At 43.1% G+C, this 24,544-nt stretch overlaps 1 protein-coding gene across 2 annotated transcripts in view; it reads right to left on the bottom strand.

The window, feature by feature from the left end:
- The window catches only part of cdin1 (CDAN1 interacting nuclease 1), a 57,989-nt gene extending 34,462 nt beyond the window's left edge, over window positions 1–23,527 (bottom strand). For both annotated transcript variants that reach the window (XM_056590303.1, XM_056590304.1), the window contains exons 1-8: window positions 23,437–23,527; window positions 23,080–23,198; window positions 13,535–13,580; window positions 12,355–12,419; window positions 11,414–11,474; window positions 8,691–8,763; window positions 473–552; window positions 182–231 (exon numbers count right to left, since the gene is read on the bottom strand). In XM_056590303.1, the coding sequence (XP_056446278.1) occupies window positions 182–231; window positions 473–552; window positions 8,691–8,763; window positions 11,414–11,474; window positions 12,355–12,419; window positions 13,535–13,580; window positions 23,080–23,180 (476 nt within the window). In that variant the 5' untranslated portion in view covers window positions 23,181–23,198; window positions 23,437–23,527. The remainder of the gene's footprint in view (window positions 1–181; window positions 232–472; window positions 553–8,690; window positions 8,764–11,413; window positions 11,475–12,354; window positions 12,420–13,534; window positions 13,581–23,079; window positions 23,199–23,436) is intronic.
- Between the last annotated feature and the right edge of the window lie 1,017 nt (window positions 23,528–24,544).

Genomic DNA, 24,544 nt, shown 5'->3' with positions numbered 1-24,544 from the left:
TCATTTTTTCTCCCCCGTTCCGGCTCCGGCGGTAGCAGCGATAGTGGGATGGCAGACAGGCAGGAGATGAGACGCCTCCCCGCTGAAGCAGAACTTTTATGTCAGGCAAAGCCAGGCACATCTCATCCCCTTCAATAGCTTCTCGTCAATTCCAGGCTTAACATTTTATGGGATAGGATACTGTTTGATGCAGTCTACCAGCGGTCCATAACAGCAGTCATTTATTGTGCACTGAAAAGGAGGAGAGGGAAGGGGAGGAAATATTATGACGCGCAAAAGGGGTAGGAGGGGAGATGTTAGGTAGAGTAGGGAAGAGTAAAGCACTTGTGTGACATTGCACGGATGACGATTGAATATAAGATAATAAAACACACTAATTTAATAGCACCTTTAATGTATGTCAAGTTTCTGCATCTTAATTGATCTTAATAACAATAATAATTATTGTATACTAATTATAATACCAACCTACCTGGTAGATGTGCTTGGCTAGAGTCTGGTCTGGAATCAGTGATGGCTCTTTCAGCATACTATTGAGGACTGGCTTAGATGCTGACAACCAAAAAGACAAAGGAACAAGAAAAACAGATGGGTATATATTTCAATATCTTGACATACAAATGAACCCAAACATCATAGTTTGTCTATCATGGCAATCAATTACAAGTTGCATACAATAGGCTGCTTGTTATTGATTGGCCAAGATCGGGCACACACAGGATATATAGATACTAAAGACTGCCAATGTCAGTGCAATATTTCTGCACTAGTCCATTGGCTGGTTTGCTTCAAGCATGTGCAGAATCCCCATAGATAAATGTTGCAGTCCAGAGCACAAGAGCCTTGTGTAGTTTATCTATGTTATGAATGATTACTATTTTGCATCTCTCTTCCCCCTACTGCTGCTCTGCTAACATTATAAATCAGCATGGCAAGCACACAGGATTGATTCCCCTAGCCATGGAACCGCAAAAGAGAAAAATCTTAAATCATTTCTTAAAAAGATTTGGATTAAATGGATTGTATCATTGTGTGACGAAATGGGCGAAGGACGCAATCTTCGTGATATATATACCCGGTTTTGACAGACTCGCGGCATTACCAACAAAAATGTGTAATGTTTCTATCCACATTTCAGGCATGGCTGCCGTCTGTACTTACAATGCAGCAAGCTTCATAAGCTCCGTGGGATAATAGCATGTGTAGATAGCTGTTTACGACTCGACAGCTCATTTAAAAGATCTATAAGGGACCACTATCGCCAAACACAAGCGTTCAACTGAAAATTAAATGAATCTGTGTTCATTAAGCTTATTATGGGTTGGATATGATGTAGCACACGTATGGAAAAGAATGCAGCAAAACACTCTATTTCTGTCCTCTCTTCCCCTGGGCTTTCCCTGTGCCTTATCTGTGTATGCCCCTCCCTTCTGGATGACTATCAGCATAGAACCCTCCCAGCACCAGGAAGGAAGGACAAATATGGGTAAGGTGATCCCTCATGTACTATTCCTAAGGTTGAAATATATAAAATGGGGAAAGAGGGATGTCATGGGAAGGAGGGGAACCTCTCTCTCCCCCTCTCTCTCTCTCTTGTCCCTCCCTCCCTCCCTCCCTCCCCCCCCCACAGCTGGGAGGCAGAGTCGTGTGCTTTATTTCGTTGCCCATTTTTCTCAGAGATTGGTACCTTCGTATGTGGATCCATACAGTGTGGTGCAGGTGGTGGGGGAGGAAAGAAATAAAGGAGGGTGGGGGGGGGGGTATATTTTCCCCTTGAGTTAGGACACCTCATGACAAATGATAATGGATAATCTATAAAGTGGGGAGGGGGGGGAAATATGATGCGGCAAACTTTATGAAGCAAGGAGACGTATCACTCGCCAACAACACCCCGTTTCCCTTAACAAAGTCACCGCTGGACTGAGCCTAATAATCTGAAGGAAAAATCAAAGGAGCCGCAACCACATCAGCAATATTGGCAACTTATTCCACTTTAATGGCATTTTGATTGATTTTTTTTACCCTTCCTAATGGTCGTTTTATAGATTTGACGCTGCTTCTGCAAAATAGGAGTGTGTAATAAACCTCCCCCAAGGCAAACGGCAGCCATTAAAGCTCTTGTCTTACTCTCACACTAATAACTGGAGGTTGACCAACAGCACATTTTGCCTCCTCACAACACACACACACACACACACACACACACACACACACACACACAAACAAACAAAAGAAGCGCGGACCAAGTTGCTTTCCCTTTTCTTACCCTCGCTCCCATCTTTCTTCCTTTTTCCCTCACCCTCCTCTTCCACACGCCATTATGATGATTTTGGTTCGACCACAAAACAAAGGCGCTTGTCTTCCCCATCCACCTGCTCGTGGTTTTGAGCCACAGCAGGGCTAAGAATAGCCATCGACCGGTGACCTTGACACTGACATTGCTGGGATTTACGCCAAGCATTGACCTGATGAAAATGGAAGGCCGGGCCACTAATAAATCAGCCTGCTTTTTAAAGGAGTTTACCCTAATGCCCATTCATCACCGGCTGTAATGCCATTTGCAGGCCGGGGATTCGCCGCTGTGCACAAACAGTGCAGTAAATAACAACAGGGCCTTCGCATCGCTGCAGCCTCCGACATCAGCATGCATTTATTAATGACACCCCGCCATGCTCGCCACCGCTCCTCCATGCTACCCCGAGCTCTTCCAGACGCTACAAACACGTATATATTAATATATACAAGAACACAAAAAACATTGAACACACACATACAAAAGACACAAAAGAAACCATTCAGGCAGAAATATGCATACGCAGATGCATACAACATTTACACACACACACAAACGCGCGCACACACACACACACACTATAAAACACAGAAATATTCAAAACAATCATAAACACATAGACACACACGAACAAGCATAAAAAAAAATGACATACATACACATTAATAAAAACAAACCCCAAAAACACGCACACCCACGGCTGCGCACAAAGAAGCAGAATAATCTAAAAGGAACCCCGCATGTAGAGAACAAAGCTTTGCGTCGCCACTTTGCACCTTGTAAACACTCCCGGTGTTTATCCTAATTGTCCTGCGTTGCTCGAAATTCTGACTGAGACTCTCTGCAACCTCCCCCCATCCCCAACCACCACACATCTGAACAGAGCGATATGAGGAGGAGGAAGAAAACAGAGGAAGCAGAACACCTCCGTAGGGATTTGCTAAAGAAAACAGTCAGTGTAAACAAATCGCAAAAACATCTTTCCATTAGCCTACTGTTTCATACACACACACACACACACACCCACACACACACACACACACCAAAAGGAAAGGAAACCGCAATGTAACCTTGGCTTGATTTCTCTCCTCATACTTGTGTGTCATTTGTTACTACTCCCCCCCCCTCCCCCCCACATTTCTTTCCGGCTGGGGTGAAAAAGTCATTATATGAAACACAAAAAAATGTTTGAGAAACCTCATTAGGGCACAGCATTTGTTGAGGGAGGAGCGTAATAAACGGTAACGGATGACTCTCGTTATTGGCCCCGACACTGATGAGCTCCACTGCAACTTTGTTTATTAATTAAAAAGCCCACTTTTTTTCCCCCTGCCACACGTGTGTGTGTGTGTGTGTGTGTGTGTCTGTGTGTGTGTGTGCGTAGGGGGGGGGGATTTCCACACAGTTACATCTTCTACAACCCCCCCCCCACCCTACACCAGCTCCCCCTTGTTCCCATGCACAAGCCACTGAGCTGCAGAAGGTGGGCGGGGTGAGGGGGGGGTGAAGAGGGTAAGCTCGTTCATCAAACTTCATGGAGCAAGAGGGGAGGGACGGGTCCTGATAATGCGTGCCGCTAAAGCTGATTTTCCATGATGAATCTCGGAGCATATAAATTGGCTAATATCTGAAAACATTTACAGATACTCGAGGAATTGACTACTTGTGGGACATGATGGATGAGGCCGGCCGGTGGTGGTCGACAGCTCTGCAAATCTCAGCGGCTGCCTAAAGCCCTCATTTGATTTTCCAATTTACCCCCTTTTAAATGTATCCCCCTCCAAGCGCGCACCCGCATGCGCACGCACAGAGACAGACACACACATGCACGACTAGAAATAGAGAAGATAGGAAAATAAGGAGAGAGAGAGAGAGAGAGAGAGAGAGAGAGAGAGAGAGAGAGAGAGAGAGAGAGAGAGAGAGAGAGAGAGAGAGAGAGAGAGAGAGAGAGAGAGAGAGAGAGAGAGAGAGAGAGAGAGAGAGAGAGAGAGAGAGAGAGAGAGAGAGAGAGAGAGGTGGTGCTGTGATGATGATAGTGGTGTGGTGTTGTTGTGGTTGGGTTTATTTGTATTGCTATAAGCGTTATGCAGCGATGGTTGTGATGCTGGGGGCAGGGTGTGGGGTGGAAGGTGGATGATACGAGGAGGTGGTGGAGGTGGTGGTGGTGGTGGTGGTGGTGGTGGTGGTGGTGGTGGTGGTGGTGGTATCTTATGTGCAGGAGGAGCCCAGTCCCTGTAGAGGTTACTGGGGCAGAACTGATCCGCTTCCACCTGATTCTCCCTGATAGCAGCGAAATGAGACTCTGGCTCTAGTTGTGGGCATGTGTGTGGGGGTGTGTATAAGTGTAAGTGAGTGTGCGCACATGTATGTGTGTGTGTGCAAGTGTGTGTGCGCACATGTATGTGTACGTGCATACGTGTGTGCCTTAGTGTGTGCATAAATGAGTGTATGCGCTAGTATGTGTGTGTGTATGCATGTGCATTGGTGCCTGTGTGTGTGCGTGTGTGTGTGTGTGCGTGTGTGTGTGTTATGTTTGAAGCAATGCTTGGGAGGGTGTGCAATAGAAAGCGTCTCCCTAGGTCAGGCCATTAAAGTGAAACGAAGGCTGACTGGAGCTTTCTCCCCTGAAAAGGAGTAATTAGTATACTTGTCAAGTGAAGTGCCACGCCGCAGCGCACTTCCCCGGCGCACGTGCACGCACACACACACACACGCACACACACACACACACACGCGCCACCTACTCTTCCTTACCCTCGTCTTGCTAATGAAGGGCCCTTGCGCTCATTATTTGAAGAAATAAATACACTCCAGCAGCCTCCCATATTGACAGAGAGCGAGAGAGAAACCTGATGACAATAGACGAGGAAGTAGAACGGTGGTGGTGGAGGGGGGGGGGGGGGATCTTGGACTCGATTTAGAATATAGGCAAAATAAAATCAGGTATTGGATTATCGGTGTAGCACCTGATCGGAAGAACATTGAGAGCACTATGAATTGTGTCAGGGAATCAATGCAGACACTGGGAACGACAGAGAATTGACGTCAAATGCATGGCGTGTATAAACCCTGCCTACACGGTTCCTGTAAAGGAATGTGACAATAAATCTTAAAAGGCCGGTCGAAATTGCATAGTTACAAAACAGAGAGAAGCAATCTAATCCTGAGCTGGGCCTTGGGAAAATGGAAAAAGGTCAAATAGCTAGTAGAATTGCCTCTTCGGAAAAAGAACAGTCTATATCGAGAGGCACGTGAACTTGTGTCACCATAGGAGTAGGGAGCGGGATTCAAAGATATAGATTGGGAACAGGAGTTCTTCCTCCACTCCCAGCAGGATAGTGGTCAGAGCATATGGTGTTTGACTGGCAGCAATCCCAAATGTCCGAAACCTACAAGTAGGCATCCTTAAACAACCACTAGTTTCTCTGTGATTACCTCCTGTATCTGAACTCTCTGTAAAACCCTTTTGGATAAATGTCTCCTAAATGACTAAATAGTAACTAGTACCGCAGAATCGAAAGCTGAACACGGACACATACAATATGCATTGAAAGCTTTGCCTGACTGAAAGTAGTGAGCAAGAGGTATGGAGCTAATATCAAACCTAAATGGAACAAGCTACACCTGTGTTTGACCCTGCAATGTCACCTCTGTGGAAAGGGTCTAATTCAAGAGGATCAATTAAGGCTGGACCGTGCTGGATCATGTGCACAGCACATACATCTGATTATGTGACTCCACGTTCATTCCCATCTGCATTCACTTAGCCCCTAACTCAACTCTCGCTTACAACCATAGTCACCCGATTCAACCGAAAACCAAGTCTCAATTACACACGTAGTCACCTGATTCAACTGTTAACGCTCACTTAGACAACTATAAACGGAAACCTCCCTCACACATGTATTCAGCCCATTAAACAGTACGCTAACTCTTGCTTACACCTGAATCAACTGTCAATCACCTTGTAATTGTACATATAGTCACGTTATTCAACAGTTAACTCAACTCCAAGTTAAACATACATTTACCTGATTCAAATTCAAACCAATTATGTAATAACGACAGAGTGAGCAGAACAAATCTACCGATGGTCAATGGCATTGTAGCACGATGAAAACCTTTTGTTTTTGCCCTATCTCGTGCAGTTCACCATTTTGTTTGTCCCTTTCACTCGCTGGCATCTTTTCACGAGGCAAGGGACATTATGGATGTTGATATCATATTGAATACGTAATAGAAACTGCTTTGAATGTATTGATTTATTTATATACGCCACCAGATAGCCTTTCAGTCCGCATGAGTGATGCGCCCTCCAATACTTTAGGGGGGAGGGAAGTGGGGGGAGGGAGAGGATCTGTAGGGGGAGAGGGGGCAGGCGTAACGTGTGTGTGTGTGTGTGTGTGTGTGTGTGTGTGTGTGTGTGTGTGTGTGTGTGTGTGTGTGTGTCGGGGACTTTGGAAGGTGGATAAAACACCAACTAGCCAGCAAAAGCAAAACAAGGGAAAAAGCCTGAAAACAATTTAAAACTCTGTATTGATCCCACGCTAGTGATTGTACATATATCCAACGCTCCCAAAGGCCCCATTCCTGTGTCTCTTAAATGCAAAGGGAAAAGGACGGGGAATAAAAAAAGATGGTGCGAGGCCGAGGCAAGCACCTAAACCTGGTTGGGGGTAATGTCCCTTATATAGGAGGCTATTGATCTTCACAATGCGCCTGCTTGCCCTCCCCCTGGACACACAGACTCACACAGGGAAGGGATTGGGGGGGGGGGCAAGATGGATATGCCTGCCAATAGCATTAGAGCAACCTGTTAGCTAATTGCCAGCAAAGACAATTATCCTGGCATTGTTTCATAATGGAAACACATTACAGAACTCTAATATACACATGGGGAGACAGGCTGATTTGACCATGGAGGCTGCGTGGGCAGTGGTTCATTGCCAAAGGGCACGCGGGTCACTGCTGGGAGGAAAGGCAGGAAAGCTTTGTCTCAGCCTGACAGGAGAAGTGACCCGCTAGCTTGCGGGCTGCAATTAAATAGTACTGCATAGTGCCATTATTATTAGAATTTGCATTTGTAAACGTAATTAAGGTTAATGGTATAGAATAAAGTTGATCTCAGATCTGAATTGAAGAAAATTGCTTCGAAATAAAGCAATAAAATCACGTTCAACATAATCATTGTAAAGGGTCTGCTCCCAATGAAGCAAAGCTCACGCTGAAGCCTCGACTGTGGCCGTGCTATGTGTCTAACTGCCAAACTTACCCAAAAGCTATTTTAAAAAAAGTGTCTGGCTCTCAATGTCAAAATAGGGTAAAAGATACAATAAAACAATAAAACACAATTGTAGTATATCTGTATTCACTGTATATAGAGATGGAGGGGCGCGCTCCGTAAGGTATTTGAGACAGCTTCTCCTGGATGGATGTTCTGTTGTACAAGCCACTCAGATGTGTATTTTGACAGGCGGTGGATAACGGCGGGTCCAAAGCAATCACGTCTCTGACTTTGACAAATGGCGGTGCTGTGGCGAAGTTCAGAATAAAACACACCCAATTTAAAACCCCTTGATTAAACCATGGGCACGTCTTCCTGACACAATACATTCGACTCTGAGCAAAGGGCTACCAAATACTTAAAAATCCACGGGAGAGACTTATTACAAAAAAAATGACACTGAATGATGGGTCACAGCATTTCAAATTGGCTGTATACTGCTTGAGAAGAGAGAAGTATAAAAATAATGACAAAAAAAGAATTTGATTGCAATTGTTCAGTCTCTCAACTTGTCCATCAACATTTCTGGGAGAGTATTTGTTTTTGTTGGCCAGACTCAAAACTAGGTGTGTGTGTGTGTGTGTGTGTGTGTGTGTGTGTGTGTGTGTGTGTGTGTGTGTGTGTGTGTGTGTGTGTGTGTGTGTGTGTGTGTGTGTGTGTGTGTGTGTGTGTGTGTGTGTGTGTGTGTGTGTGTCTGTGTGTGTGTGTAGGCGCGCATGTGTGTGTGTGGATGGATGCACTGGCGGGTGAAGGAGAATGAGTCGGGGGGCTAGGAATCAGGCTGGGTGTTGGTTATAAATAACACTGATGAAGTGAGCCTGCATTGATCCAAACCGCAGCTGAGAGGTGGGTGGTCCTCCCCAATGCTTAATTGCCAGTCACAGGCCCTATAGGTGGCCGCTACCACACTACACGAGCAGTGGTCTGTCTCTCATTAGACCCAGGACAGGCTGAAAAAACAGCGCCCAACGGCGCTGATGGAACGAAAATTAAGGACTTGAGGGAAGAGAGAGAGAGAGAAAAAGGATAAAAGGGGGGAGATTAGTGGTCCAATCAAGACGGATGGAAGGGGTGATAGGAGCGGCTGGAAAATGGGAGATGTTTGTTACTCACGCACTGCACCCTGCGGGTCCTGGAGGTACCTGTCCAGTATGACGCGAGCCATCAGAGCAGGGGAGAGATCCACCTGGGAAGGAATAGGAAAATAATGTGTGAGGAAAGCTCGGAAGAAAGAGAGAATTGGGCCTAATGAGAGCCAATTCTAGTTCATCGAGCGAGAGTTAAGGCTGTTTCACAATGGAGGCAGTATGTGGGAATGGCTATTGTCTGGAGAGAATTGCTCCATTGAGAAGCCTTCAGAATGAATTCCCCCTATGTCCAGTGTGAAGTGTTAACATATTTCAAGAAGAGCTGGGAGAATTACGGCAGTGAAATAACACAGCGAGGGCGCCTCGGGCTGATGTCACATAGATAATAGGGGCTCTAATGGCTCTGAATGATCTTATCCAGTTTCAGAAACCTTGACCCAACTTTGCTCAAACCTTGTGAAGATTGTTTTTTTTTCTGTGCGCCTCTTGCTGTGCACTAACCTTTCCCACAAGAAGAAGAAAAAAATTGCCGTATCACACTGCCAAGACACCCTTTTAAAAAGGCCTTCCGCTCTCTAAATACTAAATAGATAATAGTAGTCTTGTTTAAAATAAAAAAGGCAGACAACAATAAGCACTGGCAAGGGCTTTAATCATTCTACTTCTAAGAGACAAAACTCTAGGAACATAGAAAAGATACCAGAAGGAATTCTGGGTACAATGCAACGCTTAATAGCAAGGAGATGGTTTAAACGGGGAGACACCTTGAGAGGTGTGTGACGGGGTGGCTTTTGGTGGGAGATCTTACCGGTGTGGAAGATAATGATGTGAGGCTGAATGCCTGTGTGCTAGACCGAATTCTGCATTTGTAGTCGAACCCTGGCAACAATACGGCCTGCAATGCGCTGAGTAACCTCAGAGTCACTGTCAAGAACTTCAATATATTTTAATAAACAACCTTTGGATGCTCGGATGATTGATGTACAGTGAAATGAATCATACATCCAAAGCAAAATGTCAATTTTAAAAGAACAGAACTATATTAGTTAGGGAAAGTTAGGAATCCCTAGAGTCGAATTTGTACACTCCTAGTAGTGACTAAATCACCCAGCCTCTTCATGGAAGGCATTAAAACAGCCCTGCGAAGAGTCTCCTGCTATTCTTAGCCACTTCGTTTTGAAACAATGGTCCCGCAGCAAGGGATATATTTTTTTGGTGTCTGTCTTGTTAGCATAATTGGGAACCAAAAGTGAATTTGCCCTCAGCAATACTGAGATGGGGGTGTTTCATTTCCTTCCTCTTCCAGATATTGCTAGCAGCAGAGCAGGAGAGAGCTCTCTGTCTACATAAAGTCTTACCAGCGGGAATATTTGTTAACATCTTCGTAAAATAATATTGTAACTACAATTAGAGTGTAAAGGAGCAGTCCCAATATCACATCAAATCAACAAATTAACATATATTTTTTATTTCAACTGAGGACTGCTGAAAAATCTGCTTTCTCTCCTTCCAATGCTCTGATCCTTTCTCTCCATATTCCAAATCTATTTTGAATAACCTTCCTTCCCAGTTTCTGCCCAATCCATTCCTAAGTGTATGTATTCATTTCCATGAGTTTCATTCACCTCAAGATCATGAGAGCACCAGATTTCCGGGTAAACCCACATCAGAGCTGACACATGAAAAATGGCAACATTATCAACGCCGGCCTTGCTTGAATAAGGACCACCTGATTAGTTCAGGTACTCGCATCCTCCTAATTTTCATATTAATCATTACTCCAACTCCATTCTCAAGTCATGGCTTTCTGCGAGGTTAACGTGTGACCAACATTCACAATGCCTGCAGAAAATAATTACAAGGTACCGTTTTATTTGATTCGCTAACAGGCATCACAAGTGCTAAGATATACATACCGTGTTGTTTATCCGACATTTGCATGTTGCCACTATTTTTGTTATTGATAGGGGACATGAGGAGATTGAACAGATGCCCCCCATGTTAATGGTTAACCATTGTTAGAAATATATCGTCAAAAAAAATCCTAAATACGACTTCATCAGCTACTAGAAGATAATGTGTGCTTGGTTAAAATACATCTAAATGTTTTCCTATTGTTATTGTCGTTACAAAAATGACATTAAACAGTACAGACATTAAGCTGAAGAATGGGCGTCATGACCCATCATCAAACAGATAATTAAAATAGCCTCAAATAGCCAGTGTCTTTTTCAGAAATAACCATTTCGGGAAATAAATATACATTTTCTTGTATTTATGTTTTTGGGGGAATTCAATAGATTTTATATGCAGTAAAAATCTATGGAGAGTAAAGACGAGCTCAAAGACTTTGGGTTGAGGTGAAGACTTGACCACTGACCCCGGCATCACCTGTCCGCAGTTTGCTGCAACTGAACACCAATTTGGTAAATTGCATAAAACACCAAAAGTATTTAAACATCTGCTTAAAAGATGTTAAAGGCTAATTACATTCAATAATTGATAATAGTGCAAACTATCACCAATTTTCATAATCACTAACAGACAAGTGTGCCAGCACATCCCCCAACTGCATTTCTTTTTTTTTCTTTTTTTTTAAATAGGGGCATTTTCAATTGTAACCAACATAGATGTAAAGACACTTCTTGACCATCAGTCTTAACAAAAAGAGGTAATAGAGTTCAAAAGACTTCAAAATAATACAAAACTAAACAAAAAAGAGAATGGGCAGGAAAAGCCCTGCAATACCTCATTGGCCAACTCCAGGAGAACCGGGGCCGTAGGGTGGGCCTTGGCTGCACTCAGATACCTTCATTACAACAAAGAACAACAGCAGCAGTGAAAACAAAACAAAAACACAAAAAAAGGGCGGAAAATTGCCCACAAAAGGCAGACAGAAGGGGGGAGAGAGGGGGGGGGACAGGGATCAGGCCAGCCGAGACACGTCCGTGTCCCCGGTGACTGGGTCCCTGGATGGCATATGGCAGGCACGGTGCGGTTTAAACGGCACTGCTTACAGGGACTCAGATTTCCTTCAAGCCAGACAAGGCATATGATAGTTTGTTAACCCCTCGCCGCCAAAAGAAGCCTTCTTTCCCTCGCCAGCTAACGCGCCGGCTCCCCCTTCAGATCTTAGCCAGATCCTCGCGGAGGTTTGTTGTCGTAAGTGGATTAGAGGGGCATTACCCCGGCCTTGTTTTCGCTGAACACCAGGCTTAATAAGATAGATAAAGGCTAATTGCAGTATGCAAAAGAGCTTGGTCTGCTTGCATTCAGTTTTTTTTTCATATTTTTTGTTGTTTTATATTGAATTACAGATAATCAGTCCATGATAAGCCTGTGTAAGGCAAACACCCAACTGCTGTTGATTTGCTTATTTATCTTGTTTGCGTTAATTTGCACAAGGAAACAAGAGCATTAGATTCCACCCCAACAGACCTCCAGCAGCTCGTGGAGCTTAGCAGGTGCCTGCTGGAGATCTAGTGTGGATACTGGAGGAGATTATATCGCTCATGGCTGAACCAATTTCTCTCAACACGAGGGCCACCGCGGATCATATGACTTTAACGTCTTCCTCTTCCTCCTCCGAACAACGGAGAAGGACGAGAAGGGGAACGATCGAATGAGAAATGTGTAAGAGTACAATACACAGACCAAGAGAGTAATGTATATAGGGAGTAATGGAGTACCTTTGGTAGTGTCTCTCGATGACATCTGGTGCATGGTGTCGGGAGATGGTCTTCTTTGTCCTTTTCTGATGTAAATGAAGTACAACGATTTTAAAATGTTATCGTTAGCTTTACATTTCAAACATGTGACTCAATAAATAATCCTTATAATAATAAAAATGCTACACAAGGGCTTTGCTAGTATAGTTTCGATGATAAAACAATGCTGTGTATACATAATATATTTGTTTTTTCCACCATACATACATCAATAGCATGCTCAGCCATCCAAAACCCATTGTGTACGAACAGGTACAAGGGAGCCTGGGTCAAAGTAATTTAATTTCAATAAGTTTGCCCTGGGTCAAAGTGAGTCAAGGCAACCTTGTTCGGCCCCCCTCCCCCAGCACTACATCTCTTCCTCAAAGCCTTGTATTCATTTCCCCTCTATTCGATCAAACAATGACCCCCATTCCACATCCCACAACACTTACAACATATTTCCATGCAATTCAATTGCCATCTAAGGCAAAAGGAGGGGGTTGGGGGATGGGAGAGGAAGAGCATTGGTTAAAAAAAAAGACTTATTTAAAAACTACTACACACAAGAAGAAAAAACCCTGAATGTAATTCCGCAGAGACGGCCGGCGTGAGTGACACCTGTCAGGGGGATGATAAATGACTCCATTTTCTGCCTGTGCTGCCTTCTGCCACTTGCGGCGGCAGCCATTTATCATCATCCCCTGTCAGCTGCGCAGAGCAGCAGTGACAGTGGAGTCAGCAAACATTTAGCACACGCAGCCGCACTACGCAGGGAAATTATTATTGTCAGAATAATAATGGTTTAGCATAATTTATTACAGGTCCACCAAATAAGCAGGGGCTAGATGTTATTAGACAGATGGAAGGGGAGGCTTGGCAGGCGTCCACCGAGACTCCGGAGAGGCGAGGGCCCACGACGTACGTGTACGTTTGGGTGTGTGTGTGTGTGCGTGTGGAGGATGAGGACGGGGAGGGGTACAAGGTAAGCGAGGGAGGGGGTGGGGTGAGCAGAGGGGGGGGGGGGGGGGGGGGGGGGGTTAGGGGTTGGGCATCCACCAAACCAATCAGAGAGCTGGCAGTTCAATTACAAAGAAATAAAGGGACATTCATCATTCAATTAGGCACCTGTCAGAGCTCACAAAGGAAGAAAACTTCTAACCTGGTACTCCAGGGAGAAGATGCTCAGAAGAGTGGACTGCGAGTGACTGGAACAAATAAAAGAAGGACAAAGTTAATTACCAGAGTGAATTGCACAGAGACAAAGGGTGGGGAAGGGAGAGAAGAGGAGGGGAGAGGCGGGGGGAGTGCTGCTTCAAAGCCGGGGCCGGCTGCCCTGTAATCTAAAAGAACATGAAAACAAGTGTGGCAAAGTTGTTCCAGATGAACACCTTCGACAAAGGATTCCTGCAGTGATGGTATGGGGGCGGAGGGGGGGGGAGAAAGATAGGGGTGGGGGAGTAGGTGTATGGTACAAGAGATAGATGGAAGAAGAACAAGACAAGCATGCTTTTTATTGTGATTTCTATGTTTCCTTTGTTTTGCAACTTCCTCCCATCCAACGAAGCGTGTTCTTCCACCTCTCTCCCCAGGCCATTGTCGGTCATTTAAATGCAATGTTTTGTAAGTGAGGCAACACAAGCAACCAAGTTTCAGAAAAATGAAATGGCAGAGAACCAGGGCCAATCTGTGTTGATAATTTATGAGGGTTCAAAACCATTAGCATTAGCGAACACTGTGTGTTTTTAGCATTGAGGGGGTCCTCTTCGGGAAGATGCCTCTTGTTTTGTGTGCGTTTGTGTTTGTGCGCGCGTGTGTGTGTGTGTGTCATGATTGCGTTGCAGGATGGGAGGAGATGGTGTGGAAGGGGTATGCCTGGCTGTCAACACTGGCATATGGGGTATTCTGGTATTCAGGTGCCCTCCCACTGCAACTGATGGGCTGCTTTGAAAATGGAAACTTTCGCTGCAGGAAGCGTCGGTTCCCAGGAGTCGGTCAATTCCTTGGGATGCCATAAGCTACATTCATCTCCAGCTCCAGTCAATGTCAAACACCTGGCAGAGGGAGGCAAACCCGGAGAACAGGCAGTGGATTCACTGTCCTACTAATAGTACCTCCCAAGCACCCAAAGCTCCCTTTGAATTGAAAATATTTAAAGCAATGACAGATTCTGCACTAATTGGATGATGCATACCTCCGCCCTAGCCATCAACATAATAACATAGTGATGCAGAAACATGCGCGCGCGCACGCACGCACGCACGCACGCACGCACGCACGCACGCACGCACGCACGCACGCACGCACGCACGCACGCACACACACTTTCATATGTACACCCACTTACACATACCAAACAGCTAGTCTCCAGGGGCCTTGTGTCTCCATATACTGTTCTCAGTACATTTGATTGTTAAATTTAATGGACTATTCTTTACAAGTCACCTGAGAACTGCATGTAAATACAGACTAGAACTCAGGGCTTTCTATCTGCATTGAAATATTGAGTCTACAGGCCTTCAACATAAATCACCCTGCACTGTCAAATGACCATGTGACATGTAAACAAAGAAACCAGAGGAATCTCATGCATCGATTTCTGTCCATAATCCCAGTCTTAAACTAAATCTTAATAAAAAGCAGTTTAACCACTGGAATTTTTCAGCCCGTTATAAAAGTAAAAGCCCACCAAAGCCTTTGTGCTAGCTTATCCAGATGTCAGTTGTAAACAGTTTTACTGCTCTGGCCAGGAGCGGCTAATGTTCAACAATTTAAGTCTCTGGATCCATTTTGGATGGCTACGATCCACCTCTGTGACAGAGCATAGGGGAGAAATCAGGAAAAAAGAAAACAAACATTGAAGGCAGAAGAGAAGGGAAAAAAGGACTGCCTCCCTCAACATTAATTTACCATGATATGTAGGGACTAAGGGGCCACAGCAATTAAGTGGCCTATTAAATGGTCAACTGTCAACATGTGGACACTTAAAGGGAGAAAAAAACGTTTTCTTCTTCTTCTTCCCTACTTCAACCTTGCACCTGAGTATTTCAACAACATTATAGCATTATTGTTGGAGTGGGCCCACAACCATCCCCCAGTTGGAACAGACATCTGTTAGGTCTTAAATGGATTACTTTCTATAATGAGCGTGATTACTGCCTAATTGCTAAATCTTTACTCTGTTAAGTTTAAAGGGACATAAACTGCCCTTAATATCTGGGAAAACATATCTGTTTCAAGAAAAAAGACATTTGGGGGCCCTTTTGTATTCCGGTTTACCCCCCAGTCTGTATTAAGTAAACTGAAAAATACGAAATACAAAAATCACTGTGGAAAGAAACATTAGAATTAGGCCGAAATAATTCAATTTGGAGGTATGAATATATAGATGAATGCATGAAACAGGATCAAAAACGTGTATTTCTGAGTTTTATGGTCTGTCAATTTTTTACACTGGCATTGTATTGAATAATGCCCTCCTTTTGAAGTCTAAAATGCATTCATCGTAAGTTATTGCAGGTTGTACATGAGTGTATATTCAACCTGGTCTCTCTGGGGTGCTGTAAGCTCAATTCATGCTAAAATATGGAGCCCCGCTTCCGATCTTACCGTCGAGATATGATGGTTTTGCATGCAGAAGACTATTAGATTTGTCTGTGTAATTTATCCACCTGCTTGCTTGGTCATAATGGAAGGATTTAAAAAAAGGGATATTCTACCTTGTAGAACCTTATAAATATAAGTGTCATGGACACTTCTCTCCTTATTATTATTTTTTTAATGATAAAAAAAACCACATTCATTAAAATAAATGAAGTCCTAAAGAGTTGATCTCAAATTGTGATTTATACTCCTGCTCCAAGCTAAAAGATAAGCTTCTTTATAGTTTAGAGCTGGGTTTGTACATCCTTTACCGATTCAAGTTGATCTTTATTTGGATGATCTGATATCGATTCATGAAATGTCAAGATCGATCTAGACAGGGAAAAAAAAAAGAGATAGAAAAGCAGGTCGGTGAAGAGAGGAAACGACAGGTGGGAATTAAACCTGGGTCGTACAAAGTGTACTGCCTAGGTGCACTAGGGTTGGAACCAGTGCATGCCGCTCCAGAGATCAATCCTTCAACATGTGCCTTGGGTGGCTGCTTAAAACTTTGACACTGTTCTTGTGCGCTGGACATGTTAAAGTAAAAAGGACATTAATGTAACTGCTAAAGGGTCAATTCTTAATGTAAAAATATATATTTGGATGTACCAGGTTAGAGGATTCCTTGTACAATGTACAGTAGTAGTTCTGATAATCTTTCATATCGGAGCAAAATTTTTACTGTAACTGAAAAATACCCTACTCCAACAGATATTGAATTGATGAAAAAAATTAAATAGAATCTGACCTACCCAGACCCAGTATAGAATAGATCATATGATATAGGGGACAATGGAAGCTTTAACCCGGAAGATACTCAATTTGGTAACAAAGTCAGCACATGCAATTACCAAAATAACAGCAAAGAAAATGTTGAATGAATAAATAATTTAATGTATTAATTAGAAGTTCTTCAATTAAATATTTCAATTTACAAACCATATTTTAAATTTTCTTTACATTTATATAACTATAATCTAATGAGACAAACAATTACATCATATTTACATTGATAAGAATTAAAAGAAAAAGCATTATCTCAGAGGAAACCCAACACACAGGACTTAACAGAAGGTTAGGAGACAGATGAATGGCTCGAAAAATCATTCACTTTGACCATAATTACCACACCCACATATACAGAGCATTAGGTGCTCACTAGGTTACAAAATATCCATGTGTCAAAGTACAACATGCACAACAAAGGACAACTTTTTGTTGAATGTGCTGCTTCAATCAATGAACGATCCCAACTGGCCTCTTCAGTTAAGCCTGTGTATCTACAAGGTGTCTTAAACATACAGACATAGGGAAGAAAAGGCCAATTGCAATTTATATGTATGCTAATTACCAGGATCGGGGGGGTCTTCAGGCCATCAATTATATTCAGAATCTTCCTATTTACAAATAATTTATTATAAACGATAGCAGTAATTTAGGTAATGAAAGCCACCTGGCTAATGGCATCCGTGGCATATGCTGCGAAAGTACTTAGCATTTGGTGGATCTACATGCAGAGAATGGTGCGTAGCGCAACACTTCGGGGCATGCAGCGAGCTAATTGAGGCATCGCAGATTTTTGTCTATCTAATGGAGGGATATTTCAGAAGATGAGGGAGAAATGGCACAATCTTTCCAAAGCGAGGCATTTCTGTGGTCATGATGGGCACTTTTGATACTTCATTCAGCCTGTCGTCATTTAATTCAATTTAGGTTTGTCACTTCTGAATAACAGAAACAGCTGAGAGCTGTGGGCCTTGAATATAGCATAAGGCATTACGTCCCTCCTTACAGCATGAAGTCATAGACTAGGAAAAAGAGTCGATACAGAAAATAAAAAAAATTAGCATATAGGTTCTTGCATTACATTGCTATTAATATTTGATATGGAGAAAGTTTGATGTATATTGGATATGTGCACATGCATATGCAAATTACTTTAATTACACATGCTGATAGGCAAAATGATAACATCTGTTTCCCAGCTAAACCCACCATTAGCACCACCGCGACAAATGCCTGCGACACAAGCAAAAAAAAAGGAAAAACAAAATTTCAAGGCCTTAATGTATAAATGTAATACATTTTGATAAGATATAGAAACAAACAAAGATGAGTCATGCAGCGTCGAACAAATACTTGCACAATGTGAGCACACACGTTTACAGTGCAAGCGGTGTCGCTCTGTTTTCCTTAAGAACAACTGCTGTCTTGTAGATCTAGAGCTAATAGCATAGGTAGGCTATTAGTAACACTAACATGTTATGTTATTAATGACTGGGCCCATTATTGTTATTCCAAAAATAATCAAAAACACTCAATAATCACACTATGGATAAATCCATGCTCCTATCAACAGGGGAATCTTAGTGCATCTAATTTTGTGGTAACAAAAAATATGGGGTAAATTAATAAAGTACCAATCTTTACCCCTTTACCCCTACACAAAGACTCATCCAAGAGAAACCCAGAGATCAACCAAGCCTAGGGGAAGTGTACGGACACTTCCAGTGTTTCGAAGGAACAAAGTCGACACAAGTCGCCCGAGCAGTACTTTTCAACCCACATCCCTCAAACCCTTATGCTTTCAGACGTCACCACCGCTTTGCTGACTGCGCCAACGAGCGGGATTTGCATGACATTCACCCCATTAATTATGATTCTTCCTGATGCCTTGTTGCAGTCCATCGCTGTGGTGGAAACCTCATGCTGAATTAAAAAAATGAAGCCCATGACATTCGCAGTCTCATGGCGAGCCTCCATTAGTGTGGAAAGAGACATACGTCCTATTTTCTGCTGTGCAGCTAGTTATACTTGCTATTCTGAGCAATTTCTTTCATTCTTATTTTGCCAGTGATATCACAATGATTAGAGAACCCAAGGATACGACAACAGTGCATGATGTTGCCTGACTAAATAGGGGTTCACTGGGAATGAATGTGGATTAAATATTGGTTTGGGCAGCAGCATTATATAGCAGTGTGCCTATATGTACAGCTTTAGACTAAAATAGAAAGCCCGCAGCTGGTAAACAAGTGAATGCATTAAACTGCAAGGCAACGCAGGTTTGAATATTCTGCAGTGTCCTTTCTAATCACTTTAAACCACACAGTACTTAAGCAGCGGCTCGCTTTTAGCTTTGGTCAGTGTTTTTTAGCCCAATGAGCCAAGCAGGCTTTACAATTCTTCCCACTGTAGCCTGGACTACCTCCACCGAGATATCAGGTCATTTTCAGTTCTTCCTAATCAAGTAATTGATCACATCTATTATTCATGAGCTCTTTAGCTTGGCATGAAGTTGTACACTCAGCAAGCTCCCTCTCCGGCATCCTCTTTGGTGTGTCTCTCTCTTTTAGCCTCAACCATGCATGTACGCAATCCCTTCATCCTTCCAAGGTACAATTTGACCACACCGAACCCTGGAATTGTCAGTTGGTTTTCTCAACTTCCAAAAGGTGGTACCAGGAAGCCCCATTATGCCAGTACGAGTTTGGTTGTGTACAGAGACGTCTATGCTGGAGGCTTATGTTGCTGCCCACACACATTTTGGACAGGATCTGCCTGTGGGTTGGTTTTTTGCCACTTCCAGACATCACATCCTTTTCCAAGTAGCAGAAATATAAGCAAACCTATTTTTTTTTATAAACATCAACCACACTGTATAAGATCCAATGTTTGAGTCAATCACATTTAGAATTCAGATCTGTACTACTTAATCAGGGCAGTTTTTCATCGCACAAATTTTATAAGATGGTATATCTATAAAATAATGGGCTTATGATCATAAAAAAAAGGTAAATGACTAATATTATAGCAAGTTACAGTAAGGAAATGAACAAAAGGGCATTTGGAAATTCTTTAGGTTAAACCAAGCATCACAACAGAGTTAAACACCACGGCAACAATAAATAATCAATGAGCACATCCCTAAGCTTTTACACAAGCGGGAATATTACCATCAAAACCCCAAGTATCTGCAGCCAAGAAATCACCATATCAATGGCACACGCAATAATCATGGCCTCTGCTTTTTACTTCCCGGATCATGGTAGATAGACCCTGAATAACAGAAATTAACAAATGCTTGACATTTGCTTAACATCCATTATTCTGACATTTCTTTAGAATTTCAAAAGGCTGAACGCATGCTTAATTAACATTCATATTCCCTGAGCAGACCACGGCACCATATTGCAGCCCGCCTCATTTCTGATGAAAACGGCACATTAGGGCCCGATTTTAAAACATCCAGGCGGGACTCCATGCCAAGAACCACTGCGTGTATGTGACACAAAAAGAGAAAATATTTCCTTTAAAAGGAGGGTGTAACGTCACACTCGCTCTATTAAGCGTTTTAACCCATCCAAAAAAGGAGGCATCTGCCCTATTCTACAGGCCAATACACAGACCCCTCCCCTGATGTTCAAAGGGCCAAATGAGGAGTGAGCTGAATGGCGTTTTAAGGAGGGGAATAATCATTACGGCCAAATTCATTCATAATATAGCACCAGGGGGATGCCAGGGGAGTTTCACGACCCCTCCCACTTTCTCACACCCCCCTAACACAGACGCTCTCTGGGGACAAAGAGTGGGGAGGGATCCAGAGATGTGGTTCTCCTACCCAACAGCCCTCGACCCAGCCGTCTCAGACCAGAGGGAATCCAGGCGAGGCCTCAGAGAGCAGACCGTCATTTCCAATTCTAATACACGGCTGGAGAATGGCCTGACGGGAGTGATGTCAGAAAACCCCACACCCCCACAACCGGCCTGCAATGAGCCCCCACCGCCACCTCGCTGACTGCCTGCTCCTCATTGTAGCTGCAAGCAGCAGCCTGGTGCTAGTCGGGATATGGCTGCTGGGGAGAGGGCAAGGGAGAGAAGTGGCAGGATTGGTGGGGAGAAGGGAAAGGGGAGGCAGGGAGGAGGGGGGGGAGGGTATTTGCATGCCCCTCCATTGTAAACGGGGGTAAAAAGTGACAGCACCGTGTCCAATTCTTTTCCCCTCTGAGCAGCTTGGGCCCTGCAGGAGAGGCCTGGCTGACAGATGACTCCCAACATCTGTGTTATGCAGGCGTTACAGATGAGGGACTACACATTGCACACCCTCTCTTTCTTTCTTTATCTATGCCATCCTCCCTTTTTCTCCTCCCACTATTCATACTTATGGCCATGGCAGAAAGACTGACAGACCTTCTGTAAAAATTAGCCTGAAAGGACATATCACCATCATTTGGTTCAAAGCATCTTGAGTGTCCCATCCAATTAAAGCAATGATTACAATGGCTGTGATTATGCTTAAGAAAGGCATATCAAAAGCAATACCATGACAAACCGATAAGTCCCCTCCACCGCATGAAACATGGCGCATCCTTCCTGACACCAGGACAGCTTCAGTTCAGCACTAGCAGACGCCATATGATAGATAGGCCTATGAATAAATATGTCCAGCGTCATCTGAAAAAAGTCTATCAGGATGAGGGTGAGGATGAGGGATAAGTCTATTCTTCTTTTTCATCAGATTTACCCCAAAAATTCCAGTAGCCATCCATTTTTGCCCCATTTTTTTGTAGCAAGGCTGTTATTCCACCCCTTCCCACAACCAACTCTCCCCACCACCACCACCACCACCCTATGTCCCTTCAAATCGCCAGCTCAGGCAGGGCCAATATTTACGCAGTGTCGGGCAGAGCTCCCACGCAGTCCTCTTGGACAGGGGGGGTGGGTGGATGGAAGGAGGAGGGGAGCGAGAGGAGGGGGCCGGGGGTTTGGTTGACTGCCGTGCCTCGGCGCATGCTAAGAGATGATGGATGGCCTAGTCGATATGTTATGTCTTAAGAGCCTGATTTCCTGCCAGTCCAATCACAAACCCTCCACAGCCCAGCTCAGCTGATTGGACAACCAGAATAATTTTGCAGGCTGTGAAAACACTGCTGCTGTTCCTGTCCGTCAGGCCCGGTGACGAGGCTGGGGGATTTTAAAAAGAGCAGGGGCCTCCCAAAGATTGGTTATGGTGAACGAAATAATAACAATAACCGGCGAAACTAAACAACAGGGCCAGCACCCCCAGGAGATACTGATGATGCAGGATTATTGGAATGAATCTATTCTAAATGTTTTCCTTTCATCATTTCTTCAACCAACAGCGGCCTCCTAAGCTTCAGGGAAAGGTCTACTATTGGCCACAGGAAGTTTGCATTATAAACAAACATAAAGGGGAAAAGTTATTGCCCCGATTATGCGGATTCTTTGAAAAGCGGTGCCTATACGTCCCGCATATTGAATACACTTTGCACACAATTTTCTGCAAAATGCTGACAGTGAGAACAAAGGCAGGACCCAGGTAGCCTGTGTCCCCCCTTTGGGGACCTGATCGCTACTTGTAAAATGGTGATTAAGGCACAATAGAAGTAGGAAGCCCAGAATGCATGCGACTTTGCAAGTGACCTCAGCAGGATCAGCTGTGGTGTCCGGGTTGGCCTTGAGGGACTACACGTGTTCCATTCAATAAGGAGAGGGCCCTCAGTGTCAAGGAGAGGCACAAACACAGCCATTAACCCTGCACTTCGATTTCTGATTGTGCAGCATCTGCTTGGCGGAGCAGTAGACAACAGCATGATGAACAATGTGATGAAATGCAAAAAAATAATAAAAAGTATAAAATTGCATTGTGAAATTTAGAAATAGGTCATTAAATACTTTTTGGTGGGACATACAAATAAACAAGTGTAGCGCAATGAAAAAAAATGCTCAACAATTATTAATATTAGCCATAATTGCAATAAATAATAAAATCGAGAGACTTAGCGATATAAATATGACAAAAATACATTTAGGAGACTACTACTAGTTTCTTATATATATAGTAAAAAATACACACGTGTTGTTTTTTGTTTTAATGAAACCATCCTTGTACACTATGCAGTGTGCACCTAAAATTACATAACAGTTGCATGGTAATAAAAGCCCCCTTCCATCTCCTCTACTCTAGCCCGCCGGAACACACGTGAGAATGAATCTGCCACTTGCAGCTGCTTTGAAAACGTACTTTTATTCCATACTTACTTTGGAAATCTCTCCTTCAGTATCTTCATACACTGACGCGTAGGTCTGAGGTGCTCAGTGCATCGGACTATGTCTTTATGTTCGGCTCGAGATAGCCTCATCTTCGTGCAGTTCCGTGTCTGTTAAAGGTAAACAACAACATGACAGCTGATTGATTGCTAGGTTGTCAAAAGCAGCTGCGCCTACAATCGAAAGGTTGCTAATGCACCCTAGCTTCACATCATAGCATAACTCTGGTTACAGTTCGCACTCATTGCTACGTCTATCCTATTTGATATTATAGCAAATAGGTATATTATGAGAAGATAAAAATACATTTTAAACAAATAATGTAAACAACTAAAAAGCTTAATTTACCAGGGACGCACGAAATAATCCGTAATAGCTTCCTGATAGCTTCCCGCGAGGAAGTTGAAGGACAGGGTTTCCTAAGAGCAGTGCTCTGGTTGGTCGATTAGTCCGGGGAACTAAGCATAGCGGCAGGCAATTGGTTTGAGAGATAGATAGGGCGGAGTCCAGATCAACCATGCCGTTCTACGGAACTGTTTTGATGCTGCACGGACTTCAATGTTTGCATGAATAATGCCTTTTATTTTCCAAAGACATAGAAAACCAAATCTGCCCAAAAAAGAAGCATGAAAGGACTCCTTTTTAAACTTTTTTTTTTGCGTGTAAGCACGCCTTCATATGCAGATATATATATTTGCTATTTAGTCTGCATTTGTGTTAGTCTTGTTTAATTTAAATCTTTATACGTATTTATTCAGTTAATCATTTATATCGTTGAATCCATGCGTGTAGCCTAGCTTATCATCCGTGACAAACATGAACAAAAGTTATTTCCTTTCAGATATGCATGCTATTAGGCTACCTAAACACATATATTTTTTGATTGTCCCTGCCCTTACATAATATATTTTTTTTTTTTACAGTTGAACATTACCTGTACATGTAAGTATCAATTTCCTCCCATTTTTATATCAGATCTGCTGTGTTGTTGTCTGTCTGTGTTTATTCAAATGCTTTATATTATAATGTATAAGTATAGCCTATTTAACTTTTTTGGGGAACAAATGTGAAATATTTATTTTTATGTTTTACAAAGAATACAGTCTTGTGTTTTCAATTAAAATGCAGTAGCTAAACTTGCATTGAGATTAAGATCTGTTTCTAATATCCACCAACTTAAAATGGCATGTAAATGTCTTTATCTCCTGTGTCTTCTGACTTGATATATTCATACCCCTACATTGATAAGGTGATTGATGTCTTAGTAAGATTTTGGTTTCCATAACACACCAAATGTCTTTAAATAAATTCCCCTCATGCAATTTCCTAATCTTAGCTCAAAGTGAACTTACTCCCAATCAATTCAACTTGATCTGTAAATAATGAAATGTCTTTAAAAAAAAAATAGAATTAATATAATTGATATACTTATATGTGTACGTAGTAGGTCTACATT

Source organism: Gadus chalcogrammus, chromosome 5 (assembly GCF_026213295.1).
Source record: "Gadus chalcogrammus isolate NIFS_2021 chromosome 5, NIFS_Gcha_1.0, whole genome shotgun sequence".
Lineage (NCBI taxonomy): Eukaryota > Metazoa > Chordata > Actinopteri > Gadiformes > Gadidae > Gadus > Gadus chalcogrammus.
The sequence above is the reverse complement of the archived record's forward strand: the minus strand, read 5'-3'. Positions and strand labels throughout refer to the sequence as shown.